At 39.8% G+C, this 14,500-nt stretch overlaps 1 protein-coding gene across 3 annotated transcripts in view; it reads right to left on the bottom strand.

The window, feature by feature from the left end:
* Window positions 1-14,500, bottom strand: part of SWAP70 (switching B cell complex subunit SWAP70) — a 79,648-nt gene that overhangs the window by 24,643 nt on the left and 40,505 nt on the right. For all 3 annotated transcript variants that reach the window (XM_043580623.1, XM_043580625.1, XM_043580624.1), the window contains exon 3: window positions 14,032-14,205. In XM_043580623.1, the coding sequence (XP_043436558.1) occupies window positions 14,032-14,205 (174 nt within the window). The remainder of the gene's footprint in view (window positions 1-14,031; window positions 14,206-14,500) is intronic.

Raw genomic sequence — 14,500 nt, 5'->3', positions numbered from 1 at the left:
AATGTTTTGTGGTTAGTTTGGTGTTGTGGGTATGCCTATGTGTGCTGGTCATGAAGTAGTATCTTCCTACGGATTATAGTCAAGAGAGAATGAAAAACTTTTTCCCAGACAATTCTCAAACCCATCCCCTCCTACTCCATCTACCTTGTTCAGGCCTCCCAGTTGGTATCCTTGCCTCCAGCATTGCTCCCTTGTATCTATATTCTGCCAGAGAAATTTTTTCAAAACATAACCTGAGCCTATCACCTCTCTATATATTTTTTTAATGTTTGTTTTTTATTTTTGAGAAAGAGAGAAAGAGAGATAGAGAGTAAGCAGGGAAGGAGCAGAGAGAGACAGAGAGACAGAAAGAGAGAGAGACAGAATCCCAAGCAGGCTCCGTGCTGTCAGCAAGAACCCAATGCAGGGCTCAAACTCATGAACCGTGAGATCACGACATGAGCTGAAACCAAGCGCTGGATGCTTAACCAACTGAGCCACCCAGGCACCCCTCACCTCCCTCTTTAAATCCTGTCCTGGTTCTCTATCACCTCAAAGATAAAGGCCAAGTTCTCCTGTGTCCCTTGGTGACCACCATTCCTCCCTTCCATTTACTATCTCTAACATGTCTTCCACTATGCCCACTGCAGATTTTACACACTTCACTAATACCACAGATCAGGGGTCTCGAGCTTCTTCTGTAAAGGGTTAGGTAGTAAATATTTGAGGCTTTGTGCATCTCTATTATAAGTTACTCTTTGTTTGGGTTTGTTTGTTTTTTACAATGCTTTAAAAATGTAAAAACTCTTCTTAGCACATGGGCTAAACAAAAACAGGCTACGGGCTACATTCAGCAGTGAGCCATAGCCATAGTTTGCCAATACCTGTCATAGATTATAAGTTTACCCATTTAACATACTTGTTTATGCTTCTATGCTTTTCCCCACCCTGTCCTCTCTGTCTTGAATACCTCTCCTCATTTCTGCACCAAGCTAAATGGTATTCATTCAAATTCTGTATCGTCTAGGATATTCCTATTCAAAGTGAGGTATGAACAGCAGCATCAGCATCACCTAGGTTGTTAGAAATGAAGAATCTTGGACCCCACCAAAGACCCAAAAATCAAAATCTGCATTTTAACAAGAACCCAGGTACTTCCGGGGCGCCTGGGTGGCTCAGTCGGTTAAGCGTCCAACTTTGGCTCAGGTCATGATCTCGCGGTCCATGAGTTCGAGCCCCGCGTCAGGCTCTGTGCTGCCAGCTCAGAGCCTGGAGCCTGTTTCCGATTCTGTGTCTCCCTCTCTCTGACCCTCCCCCATTCATGCTCTGTCTCTCTCTGTCTCAAAAATAAATAAACATTAAAAAAATTTTTTTTATTAAAAAAAAGAACCCAGGTACTTCCATATGTACATTAAAGTTTGAGAAAGCGCTACTCTAGTAAAACTGCTCTGACCAACCCTAATCCAAGTTAGGTGTTTTTTTTTTTTTTTTTTTCCCCAAAATTATTTTGAGAGAGAGAGACTGAGGATGAGCACAAGCAGGGGAGGGGAAAAGAGAGAGGAAAAGAGAGAATCCCAGGCAGGCTCCATCCTGTCAGTGCAGAACCCAATATGGGGCTTGAACCCACAAACAGTGAGATCATGACCTGAGCTGAAATGAAGAGTCAGATGCTTACTCAACCTAGCCACCCAGGCGCCCCCAGGTCAGTTGTTCTTCTATGTCACTCCACTTAGCATATTGTACTGAAATTATCTCTTAATCATTTGGATTCCCACCATTTTCTGAATTCCTTATAGACGGGACCATGTCCCACCTATCTTTGAATATCCAGAACTCAGCACCATACCTAGAATGTGGTAAAGCTCAATTACTGTTTACTAAACTGAAATAAACTAAGCTAAGCCTCAATTTTCTCATCTATGAAATGGGCATAATAACACTAATCATATAGAACTACTATGGGGATAAAATGAGACAAATACTGATTATTTTGCACAGTGTCTGACATGGTAGGTACTCCATCAATGTTATTTCCTTTTGTACTGAGTGGTACATTATTCAAACATTTTAAATGACATTTAATTTTTTTTATTATTTTTTTAAATTTAAATCCAAGTTAGTTAACATGTAGTGTAATAATAATTTCAGGAATAGAATTCAGTGATTCATCACTTACATTTAACACCCAGTGCTCTTCCCAACAAGCATCCTCCTTAATGCCCCTCACCCATTTAGCTCTCCCCCCACCAGCCAACACCCCACCAGCAACCCTCAATTTGTTCTCTGTATTCAAGAGTCTCTTATGGTTTGTCTCCCCCTCTGTTTTTATATTATTTTTGCTTCCCTTCCCTTATGTTCATCTGTTTTGTATCTTAAATTCCACATATGAATGAAATCATATGGTATTTGTCTTTCTCTGACTTACACATTCTAGTTCCATCCACATTGTTGCAAATGCCAAGATTCCATTCTTTTTGATCACCAAGTAATCATCCATTGTGTATATATACCATATCTTCTTTATCCATTCATCAGTTGATGGACATTTGGGCTCTTTCCATACTTTGGCTATTGTTGATATTGCTGCTATAAACATTGGGGTACAAGTGCCCCTTCAAATCAGCACTCCTGTGTCGTTTGGTTAAATACCTAGTAGTGCAATTGCTGGGTTGTAGGGTAGTTCTATTTTTAATTTTTTGAGGAATCTCCAAATTGTTTTCCAGAGCGGCTGCACCAGTTTGCATTCCCACCAGCACTGCAAAAGGGTTCCTCTTTCTCCGCATCCTTGCCAACATCTGTCATTGCCTGAGTTGCTAATTTTAGCCATTCTGACAGGTGTGAGGTGGAATCTCATTGTGGTTTTGATTTGTATTTCCCTGATGATACGTGATGTTGAGCATTTTTTCATGTGCCTGTTAGCCATCCGGATGTCGACTTTGGATAAGTGTCTATTCATGTCTTCTGCCCATTTCTTCACTGGATTATTGGTTTTTTGGGTGTTGAGTTCGATAAGTTCTTTATAAACTTTGGATACTAACCCTTTCTCCAATGTCATTTGTAAATATCTTCTCCCATTCTGTCAGTTGCCTTTTAGTTTTGCTGATTGTTTCCTTTGCTATGCAGAAGCTTTTTACCTTAATGAAGTCCCAATAGTTAATTTTTGCTTTTGTTTCTCTTGCCTTTGGAGACATGTCAAGTAAGAAGTTGCTGCAGCCAAAGTCAAAGAAGTTGTTGCCTGTTTTCTCCTCTAGGATTTTGATGGCTTCCTGTGTTATGTTTAGGTCTTTCATACACTTTGAGTTTATTTTTGTGTATGGTGTAAGAAAGTAGTCAGGTTCATTCTTCTGCATGTTGCTGTCCAGTTTTCCCAGCACCATGTGTTGACGAGGCTGTCTTTTTCCCTTTGGATATTCTTTCCTGCTTTGTCAAAGATTAGTTGGCCATATGTTTGTGGGTCCATTTCTGGGTTCTCTGTTCTATTCCTTTGATCTATGTGTTTGTTCTTGTGCCAGTACTATACTGTCTTGATGATTACAGTTTTGTCATACAGCTTGAAGTACAGAACTGTGATGCCTCCAGCTTTGGTTTTCTTTTTCAAGATTGCTTTGGCTATTTGGGGTCTTTGCTGGTTCTATACAAATTTTAGGATTGTTTGTTCTACCTCTGTGAAGAATGCTGATGTTATTTTGACAGGGATTGCTAAAATTACATTTGAGAGAGGCACCTGGGTGGCTCAGTCAGTTAAGGATCCAACTCTTGGCTTTGGCTCGAGTCATAATCCCAGGGTCTTGGGATTAAGCCCCACATCAGGCTCTGACTGAGCATGGAGACTGCTTAAGATTCATTCATTCATTCATTCATTCATTCATTCATTCTCTCCCCCCACCCTCCCCTCTCTCTCAGGATTCCTGGGTGGCTCAGCCAGTTAAGTGTCCAACTTCAGTTCAAGTAATGGTATCATGGTTTGTGAATTCGAATCCTGAAATCAGGCTCTATGCTGTCAACACCAAACCTGCTTTGAATCCTCTGTCCCCCTCTGTTTGCCCCTCCCCACCCCTCTAAAAAAAATAAACATTAAAAAAAAAAAAGATTCTCTCTCTAATAAAAATAATACCAAAAAAATAAAAATGTAAAAATAAATAAAAGAATGCTCAATTAAATTTACCTACAATTTCCACTGCATAAAGACTCTGTAAATATTTTCACAAATACTAGAGGAAAACACAGAAATAGTAAGTCTAACTTGTTACAGATAAGATTGTGAGTTAATTTTTCTTTCTCTCCTTTGCACTTCTACTAATTTGGTTATAAAGCTGTTTGTGAAATAACATATTTTAGCAGAAAAAGAATGCCAACAATAGCAAAAACATGCTTGCAAAGAAATGTACATCCACAAAATATCACAAAGTCAAAAAATATCAAGAGTTCTAGTAATTAAATTTGATGAGACACTATAAAGTCTTCTAATATGGAAATTATCTAATCTCCTAAATCAAGTATATAGTAAGTAGTCAACAAATATTTACTTGTTGGAGAAAAACACACTTCGGTCTTTCCTTTCCCTTGTTGGAGATATAACATCTACTGTTAAGTTTATCAGATATTATTATTTTCTTGGTTTTTAAATAGAAGTAACAAGGATCAGGGGTGCCTGGGTGGCTCAGTCAGTTAAGGGTTTGACTTTACCTCAGGTCATGATCTCACAGTTTGTGAGTTCAAATCCCACGTCAGGCTCTGTGCTGACAGCTTGGCGCCTGGAGCCTGCTTCGGATTCTGTGTCTCCCTCTCTCTGCGCCTCCCCCGCTCGCATTCTGTCTCTCTCTCAAGAATAAATAAACATTAAAAAGATTAAAAAAAAGAAGAAGAAGAAGAAGTAACAAGGATCAGGGCACCTGACTGGCTCAGCTGGTAGAGCATGTGACTCCTTATATCAGGGTTGTGAGTTCAAGACCCATGCTGGGCATAGAGCTTACTTTAAAAAAACAAAAACATAGGATGCCTGCATGTCTCCACTGGATGAATGTGTCTCAGTTGGTTGAACATCAGATGCTTAACTTTGGCTCAGGTCATGATCTCACAGATTGTGAGATTGAGCCCTGCGGAGGGCTCGGCACTGATAGCACAGAGCCTGGTTGGGATTCTCTCTCCCCTTTCTCTCTCTCTCTCTCTCTCTGTTCCTCCCCTGCTCTTGTCCATGCTCTCACGTGCTTGCTCACTCTCTCTCTCTCTCTCAAAATAAATAAACTTTAAATAAAAATTTAAAAAAAAAACCATTTCATTTGTGCCTAGCTGGTTCAGTAATTACAGCACGTAACTTTTAATCTTGAAGTTGTAAATTCAAGCCCCAACTTGGGTGTAGAGATTACTTAAAAATAAAATCTTTAAAGAAAAAAAAAAGACGTAGTAACAGGTATAGTCAGTGGAGGAGAGAGAAAGAAAATGGTAAAGATGAGAGAGAAAGAAGAAAAAAGGACAGAATGTACCAAAAAAGAAAAGGGAAAAAGATTAAAGAAGAGACTCAAGAGAGACAAGAGAGAAAAAGAAAGTTAAAAAGGACATTAAGATGAATAATTGCCCAAAGTAAAATAAATTAAAGGCATTAACATGCACAGAAGTTCAATCTCCCTAATGCAGTAAAAAGAAGGGCCCATGCTGTCTGATCACAAGGTGGGATAAAGGCAGTACAAGCACAAGTAGAAGTGTTAGTAGTAAGGCCAACAGAAGCATATGCATATGGTCACGTGGATAGGCATGACAAAATGGTGCATTGGACTGACCATTCATACTATAAATCGGGAAACAGCCTTAGCTTTTCTTCATCTACTGTGAATATACATCCACTGTGAATATACCCAAGTCCCTCCCACTCCAAGCTTCAGTTTCTCTTGTATATCCAATGGTCTTTAATAATGTTAGTAACTGAGAGTACCTGTTAGTAGCAAACTCAACTCTAGAGGCAGCTTCCTTGGTTCATCCTAAACCTTTATGAAGGTGCGCACTCCCAAACCCTCTTGAGTTTGTCATCCGCACCCAGCAACTGCTCAGCATTCCCAGTGATTGTCCCACATAATCTAGACTTATTTCCTGCTGACTTTCAACACAATCATATACTTATCATTACCAAATAATTTAAGGATCTCTTAACTCATTATATTGGGCCAGGAAGAGACAAACATTCCCACTCTCAACTATTCAATTACACTAAATAATAAATCACGTGCTGCCGTGTTAGTCTCGAGTGGCCTGCATCAATTCTAAAAGCTCATTCAGTTTCAGGAAGCAGCTTACTTCCTCCTTCCAAGCAAGTTTCACCAAAAATAACAAAAGAATAAACTTTCAAGCTGCATGTGATTTTCAAGGCCTTTGGCTCCAAAAATCATGTTGTTAAAAGTTCTTTCCCTGTCATCATTAAAAAAGGGCCTTTACTGGTTTAACAACAATTTAGGTTTTATTTCATTCACTAAGGATCTCTTAAAACTATTTCAGTTTTGATATTTAATTGCATCAAAGCAATTCTTCCAAATAAGTCCACAACAGACACATCCTGTTTTGTTCTTGGCTCTGCGGAAAATGAATGCTAATGAAAAAAACTATACAGACACACATTTCCAGGAATATCGCTTGACAAAAATTAAGGAACCATCTTAAATGGGAACATAGTATTTCTTGAATTATGCATGGTGTAAGTCACTTAAACATTTATTTAATATTTTTGATACTACTTTCTGGGTCATGGGAAACTGAATCAAAATCAAACATTTATACCACTTATGTTACTCATATAACTACCACTGTTACTTATATCTTATATAGCATTAATCAAAACTAGAGAATAAAATCTCAGTTAAAAACATTCTGGACTCAAACAAAATACAAATAATCATTATGGTAGATGGATGACTGGAAACATAAAAATTACCTTAAACTTAAAAAACCTAAAAACTGTTGGTAAAATTACAAATTAAACTCATATATGCACTCATGACAAATTAAGACATTAGACTTCAAAATTTATTTTTAAAATTTATCTATCTTTACATTAAAGTTTACTAAAACCTCTAAGTCTAAAACTAGTTTAAAATATGGGGCTTTTTTAATGTTATTAAAGTATTTAGGAAGGAAACAAAATGTAACAGAGAATGACCACCTTAAGAAATATTATGACTCTAGTATTTTCCATAAAAGAGTGTGATCTTGAGTTTACAGTGCTTCATCCAAGGACAGGAGTTGTGCTAAGAGCTTAATAAATACATAGCCATATTTTAACAGGAGGCTGGTTCAGCAGCCAGACAAAGCAATTCCACATAAATCTGTCCTGATGATTCTTTCTCCACATAAGTACTTCTGGCCACAGAGAAAGGATCTATAAAACTAACTCTAATTCTAAATCTAAGAAGAAATGCTGAGAGAGTTAAAGATGTCAAAACAGAGTAGTAAGTCCAAACAATAACATGACAAGGTATGCTGCCTGGCTATTCTAAACAGAGGCTATTCCCTTCTGGAATGAGATTAATTTGTTTAGAAGAAACACAACCAAAGACATTCCTAACAGCCCGCAGAACCTTGGCGGGGCTCTAGAGTACAGAAGTGGATACAGTCATGGTACACCTCAAGGCTCATGTGGGCCCCAGTTCTTCAGGCCACCTGGAGCAGTTTCTTAGGCAGAGCAATCAGGAAGCTAGTGCTGACCAGCTCCCTTCATAGCCCATGGCTCAACAATGATTTAAAGCCAATGACAAGTCCTCCATATCAAGCAAGTGCCCCCTTGAGGAACAAGGTAAGTTTCCTTAGTTACTAAGGAAATTTCTAACGCTGAAATCAGGACAAGATCAATTTCAAGTCTACCATGAATATTTTAGTGATGGTAAGAGCCCAAACATCACAGGTAAGAGACCCACTCCACCTCCAATTCCAAAGAAAACACAAATAAACTTAGAACACTAAGCGTAACCACAAAATGTTTTAAAAGACAACACTGGAGATTTTATTAGCATAATTCTTCCAAGCAACAGCTAGGTTTTTAAAATACCACCAGAGGGTACCTGGGTGGCCCAGTTGGTTAAGCATCCAACTTCGGCTCAGGTCACGATTTCACAGTTCATGAGTTCGAGGCCCGTGTAGGGCTTTGTGATGACAGCTCAGAGCCTGAAGCCTGCTTCAGATGCTGTGTCTCCCTCTCTCGGTCCCTCCCCCACTCACATTCTGTCGCTTTCTCTCTCAAAAATAAACATCAAAAACATTTTTTAGGGGCTTCTGGGTGGCTCAGTCTGTTAAGCGTCTGACTTCAGGTCACGATCTCACAGTTCGTGGGTTCGAGCCCCGCATCGGGCTCGTGCTGACAGCTCAGAGCCTGGAGCCTGCTTCAGATTCTGTGTCTCCCTCTCTCTGCCCCTCCCCTGCTCACGCTCTGTCTCTCTCTGTCTCTCAAAAATAAAAAATAAATGTTAAAAAAAATTTTTTTTAATTTTTTTTAGGGTGCCTGGGCGCCTGGGTCAGTTGAGCGTCCAACTTCAGTTCAGGTCATGACCTCACAGTTTGTGAGTTCACGCCCCGCGTTGGGCTCTGCTGACAGCTCAGAACCTAGAGACTTCTTTGGATTCTGTGTCCCCCTCTCTCTCTGCCCCTCTCCTGCTCATGATCTGTCTCTGTCTCTCAAAAATAAACATTAAAAAAAAATTTGTTTTTACTTTTAAATACCATCAATACATCTTTTTCAACACCTATCAATATTCCACTCCTTCTATATGTCTCTGTATTAAGCTAGACAATTTTCATGGACAAGACTCCATGACACATTTCATTCTTCATATCCCCCCCTTTTTTTTTAATGTTTATTTATTTTTGAGACAGAGAGAGAAAGAGCATGAACGGGGGAGGGGCAGAGAGAGAGGGAGACACAGAATCGGAAGCAGGCTCCAGGCTCTAAGCCAACAGCCCAGAGCCCGACGCGGGGCTCGAACTCACGGACCACAAGATCGTAACCTGAGCTGAAGTCAGACGCTTAACCGACTGAGCCACCCAGACGCCCCACTTCATATCCCCTTTAACATTGACACACTATCACATCATTATTGTTACTAAGCACTAAAAAACTGTTCCCACCACTACATAAAACTGTTCTACTTGATTTCCAATGACCACCTAATTGGTAAATCCAAGGGCAACTTCTCACATATCACCCTCTAATTTTTCTGTAGCATCTAATGCTAGTAACTACTTTTCTGCTTCTTAGAACTTTTTCTTTCTATGGCACTCATGACTCAATACTCTCCCAGTTCTCCTCCTACCTTATAGACTATTCAATTCAGCTTCCTGTACCAAAACTACTTCCTCTTCCTGTTACAGAAACAGTCCCAAGGTTCCGTCCTAAGCCCTCACTTCTCCCACAGTGGTTTCTTCCTCCTTGATCTAACCTACTCCCATAGCTTCCCCATCTCTGTCTCCAGCCCTAACTTCTCACAAACTCTAGAAGTGTAATTCCAGTTGAATACAGGTCAGCTCCACAAGTATGTCCCACTTAAAATACCAATGTACCCAACCCATCATCAGACACCATATCTCCAACTTATTCATCATCCTGTCATTCACACATAGACACTATTTAGTGAGCACTCATCATGGGGCCAGACATTATGTTAAATGCTTCACATATATCAACTATTTTAGTCCTCACAAGAGTCCAATGAATGAAGTAGCTGTCCCCATTTTACAGATGGGGAAACCCAAACAAAGAGATGAATTAATCTCTTCAAAGTCACATAGTTAAAATGTGGTACAGTCAGGATTTAAAGCAGGCAGTCTGATTTCAAAGATCATGCTTTAAACAACTACACTCTATTACCTCCCGATTGCCCAGGCCTGAAACCTGCCTATAGGCCTACACGAGGCACTATGAACTTTTAGTCCTGTCACCTCTAGGTCCTTCCCATCTGATCTTCTTTTCCATTCTCACTAACATCATTATACTTCGGTCCCCATATGCCACTTACCTTCTCTCAACTTCCCATCTCACATTTCTCCATATTTCATCTATTTATTTGACACCCTCTTGCTTAAAAATCATCAGTGGCTCAGGGTGCCTGGGTGACTCTGTCAGTTAAACATCTAACTCATGATTTCGGCTCAGGTCATGATCTCACCACGGTTGTAGGATCAAGCCCCATATCAGGTTCTGCGCTGACTGTAGAGCCCACTTGGGGTTCTCTCTCTCCCTCTCTCTCTGCCCTTGCCCCACTCTCTCTCTCTCTCTCTCTCAAAATAAATAAATAAATATTTTAAAAAATCTTCAGTGGCTCACAGCTCCCCATTGCCTACAGGATAAAGTCAAAACTCCTAGCCTCATCTACCGTCATTCTTCTTCCTTCTAGCATATTCTAGTTAGACAGAGCATGTGTCATTCTTTTTGACTGCCTAGCATCAAACCCCCTTCTTACATCTAGGCAATTCCCTACCTCCCAATACAGACAATAAAAATGCACATGGACCCTTTCCAGGACTCCTTTGCAACTATCTCATGGTACCTGACATAGGCCATACCAATTACATGTGTTATCCTCTGACTATGAACTGAAAAGTGGGCACAGAGAATTCTCTCTGGTAGCAAAAACAGTTGCAAGAAGATCAGAGTTCCTGGGCTGCACCAAATGTGCAGAGCCAGAGGTTTTCCATGGCACAAGTACAATACCCACCCCCTGGTGGCAGCAGCTTTTTCTTGTGGTTCCTCACTGGAGTTACCAGGATAGTTCCAGAATGATAGCATTCAAACCTGGTCTCAGCCATCATGACAATTCTGTGAGCTACCCAATATCCTTTTTAAAAATTCCTTTTTGGGGGCGCCTGGGTGGCTCAGTCGGTTGAGTGGCCGACTTTGGCTCAGGTCATGATCTCGTGATCCGTGAGTTCGAGCCCCACGTAGGGCTCTGTGCTGACAGCTCAGAGCCTGGAGCCTGTTTCCGATTCTGTGTCTCCCTCTCTCTGACCCTCCCCCGTTCATGCTCTGTCTCTCTCTGTCTCAAAAATAAATAAACGTTAAAAAAAAATTTTTTTTTAAATAAAAATAAAAATAAATAAATAAATAAAAATTCCTTTTTGGGGGTGCCTGGGTGGCTCAGTCAGTTAAGCAACTGACTTTGGCTTAGGTCTTGATCTCACGGTTTGTGAGTCCAAGCCCCGCACTGGACTCTGTGCTTGACAGCTCCGAGCCTGGAGCATGCTTTGGATTCTGTGTCTCCCTCTCTCTCTGCCCCTGCCCCACTCACACTCTGTCTCTCTCTCTCAAAAATAAACATTTAAAAATTAAAAAAAAAAAAGAACATGCCCTTTGCTTTTATAATTTTGTTCACTCATATAATTTTGCCCACTGTTTCTTCCACCCAGAATTCTTCTCCATTAATCAAAATTCTTCCCATCTTTTAAGGCCCAGCACAAGTGCTAATTTCCCCATAAACTTAAGAGCTAATACTAAATGAGTACTTTCAGGGCCAGGCATTCTCCTCATCTGATCTTCACAAGAAGAGTAAGAGATAGATACTAGCATTAGTCTTATTTTATAGTTGAGGAAACTGAAGCAAAAACAAATTAAGTATATTGTCCAAAGTCATAGAGCTAGTGAACAGTGATAGAGCTAGAAGTCAAATCCAGGAAATCTGACTCCAGACCCCTGCCCTTAACCAGGGAACAGCAAAAGCCAGTCCACAAGTCAACTCTAGCCCAGCAGCCAAATCTGGCTCATGGCATGTTTGTATACATTCATGATCTAAGTACATTTCCTGCATTTTTAAGTAGTTGGGAGGAAAAAAAAAAATTTCATGATCCATGAACATCATACAAAATTCACATTTCAAAGTCCAGCAATATTTGAGGTACAGCAACAAACATAGTGTCTGTGGCTGCTTTCATGCCATAACAGCAGATTTAAGTAGCTGCAACAGAGACAGGATGGCCTAAAGGGCCACAAAGCCTCAAATATTTATTGTTTGGCCCTTTATGGAAAAAATTTAAGACCTTACTTTTAACTACTACATTGTCTGTTAAAAAGCTTTCCTTGATCCCTTACTTCCCCCAAGCTAGAATAAATCTATCCCTTCTCTGTATTTGCATGCCCTTTGCATCTCTCTTGTAACAGGTAGTCTATTTTGCTTTAAATTACATTTGACTTATTTTTTTCCTTGAGCAGACTACAAACTCCTTGAAGGCAGGAAGTAATCTTTTGCACTTTGCATTACTCTTGGTGCCTTGCTTATTGTTGGCAGTCAATAAATGCTTGCTGGCTTTAAATAAAATTTTGGGGGCGCCTGGGTGGCACAGTTGGTTAAGCGTCCGGCTTCAGCCAGGTCACGATCTCGCGGTCCGTGAGTTCGAGCCCCGCGTCGGGCTCTGGGCTGATGGCTCAGAGCCTGGAGCCTGTTTCCGATTCTGTGACTCCCTCTCTCTCTGCCCCTCCCCCGTTCATGCTCTGTCTCTCTCTGTCCCAAAAATAAATAAACGTTGAAAAAAAAAAAATTTAAATAAAATTTTGTAGTGTGCACTTTTAAACAAATTTTCCTAACATGAATATGAATCACAGAAATCACAGACTAGACTCTGTATTGGCAGGATGGGTAACAATAGGCCTCAATCACTGCTGATAGCTATCTAAATTGGTACAACCTTTCCAAAGGGTAATTCTACCTGTTCATCAAATACCTTGAAAGTGTGTTTTGGGGGTGCCTGGGTGGTTCAGTTGGGTAGGCATCCAACTTTGGCTCAGGTCATGATCGCGCAGTTCGTGAGTTCGAGTCTCACGTCAGGGTCTATGCTGACAGCTCAGAGCCTAGAGCCTGCTTCGGATTCTGTGTCTCCCTCTCTCAAAAATAGACATTAAAAAAAAAATGTTTTAAGTGTGTTTTTTAGGACTCAGAGTTCCACTGTTGGAAATCTGTCCTAAGGAAATAAACAGACTTACATGCAAAAATGCAATAATAGTGGTCATAGGAGTTAACACATTTACTGAGTACATATTACATACCAGATATTGAGCTAAGTCCTTTAAATGCAGAACCTCTATTTAGCCCTATTTTATTTTTTAAAGATTTTTAATTTTTGTTTTTTGTTTTTGAGAGAAAGCAGGGGATGGGCAGAGAGAGAGAGGGAAAGAATACCAAGCAGGCTCTGTGCCGTCAGCACAGAACTCCATGCAGGGCTCAATCTTATGAATTGTGAGATCATGACCTGAGACGAAATCAAGAGTCAGACGCTTAACCAACCGAGCCACCCAGGTGCCCCAGCGCTATTTTATAGATAGGAAATTAAATCTCAAGAGGTTAAATAATTTGTCAAAAGTTAAGGAATGACAGGTTGTTGTTTTGTTTTTGTTTTTGTTTTTTTTTTAGGGGAGAACTATAGCTAATTGTAATTCTTCATATTAGTCTTTTTATATTTATTACTGTAATAAGCATGTATTACATATATAATTTTTTAAGGCAGTAAGATAGCACAGAAACCTTATTCCTGTATTTTTTTTTTCCTTTAGAAGCTAGGGAAAATAAGTCAGAACAGAACAAGCAAAATATTCTTTTTCATTTACTTTGGAAAGAACAATAAAAAGTCACCATCCTGGACTTTGAAACAAGAACAGTATTTCCTCACATAAAAACAGCCTTGAGAACAACATTGTGGATCCTATGTGTTTCCCAGATAACATCACTCAGCCAATTTTGCCCTGCTTTCCTAAAATGCCATATTAGTTTTGCCAATATGTAAGGAAACAAAAAATTATGTTGTGACTTGTACTGAATAAAGATTCTTTGGATATGAGGATGGAATCATCCATAACTATAGCAATTTGGAAAGGAAAAGTCCCACCCTATCTACAAATCTCCAGAGGTTATTACATGACCCCAAATCACTAAGTCTTGGACTTTCTTGGATTCAAGCTGTTTTGCCTCTGGTCCAAAAACACTAGTCCAAGATCTCCCTCTGTACCTATACAATTTGAATTAAAACAATACTTCCAAGCTAGATCTATTAAATGCTATGATGGCCATGTAAGAACTTCCCAGAGCCACACCTTACCTCTTCTGGCACAATAATTAATGGATACTTGTCCTCAGATAAAAAGTTGAAAATAACCCATACTTTAAATGCATCTTCTTCTGTAATGAGCAAGGGGCTCTTGGTGAGGTTTTTTTTGACACAGAGGGTCCAACACATCCTATTGAACTCAATCTTGTCAAAGTTGTCTTGGACCTAAAAAAGAATGAGTTAAAATTTCAATGAAAAATATCCAATGAAGGAGGAAAAATTCCAAAATAAGCAGAATATAAGCCAAGTAAAACAGATACAGGCTTCCATTCTAATCGATCCAATTAACTAATAACCCAATTAATGAATAGACATTTTCTATTTTTTTTAACGTTTATTTATTTTTGAGACAGGGAGAGACATAGCATGAACAGGGGAGGGTCAGAGAGAGGGAGACACAGAATCTGAAACAGGCTCCAGGCTCTGAGCTGTCAACACAGAGACCGATGCGGGGCTAGAA

The sequence above is a fragment of the Prionailurus bengalensis genome, chromosome D1, assembly GCF_016509475.1.
Source record: "Prionailurus bengalensis isolate Pbe53 chromosome D1, Fcat_Pben_1.1_paternal_pri, whole genome shotgun sequence".
NCBI lineage: Eukaryota > Metazoa > Chordata > Mammalia > Carnivora > Felidae > Prionailurus > Prionailurus bengalensis.
This window is presented reverse-complemented; position numbering and strand designations above follow the sequence as displayed.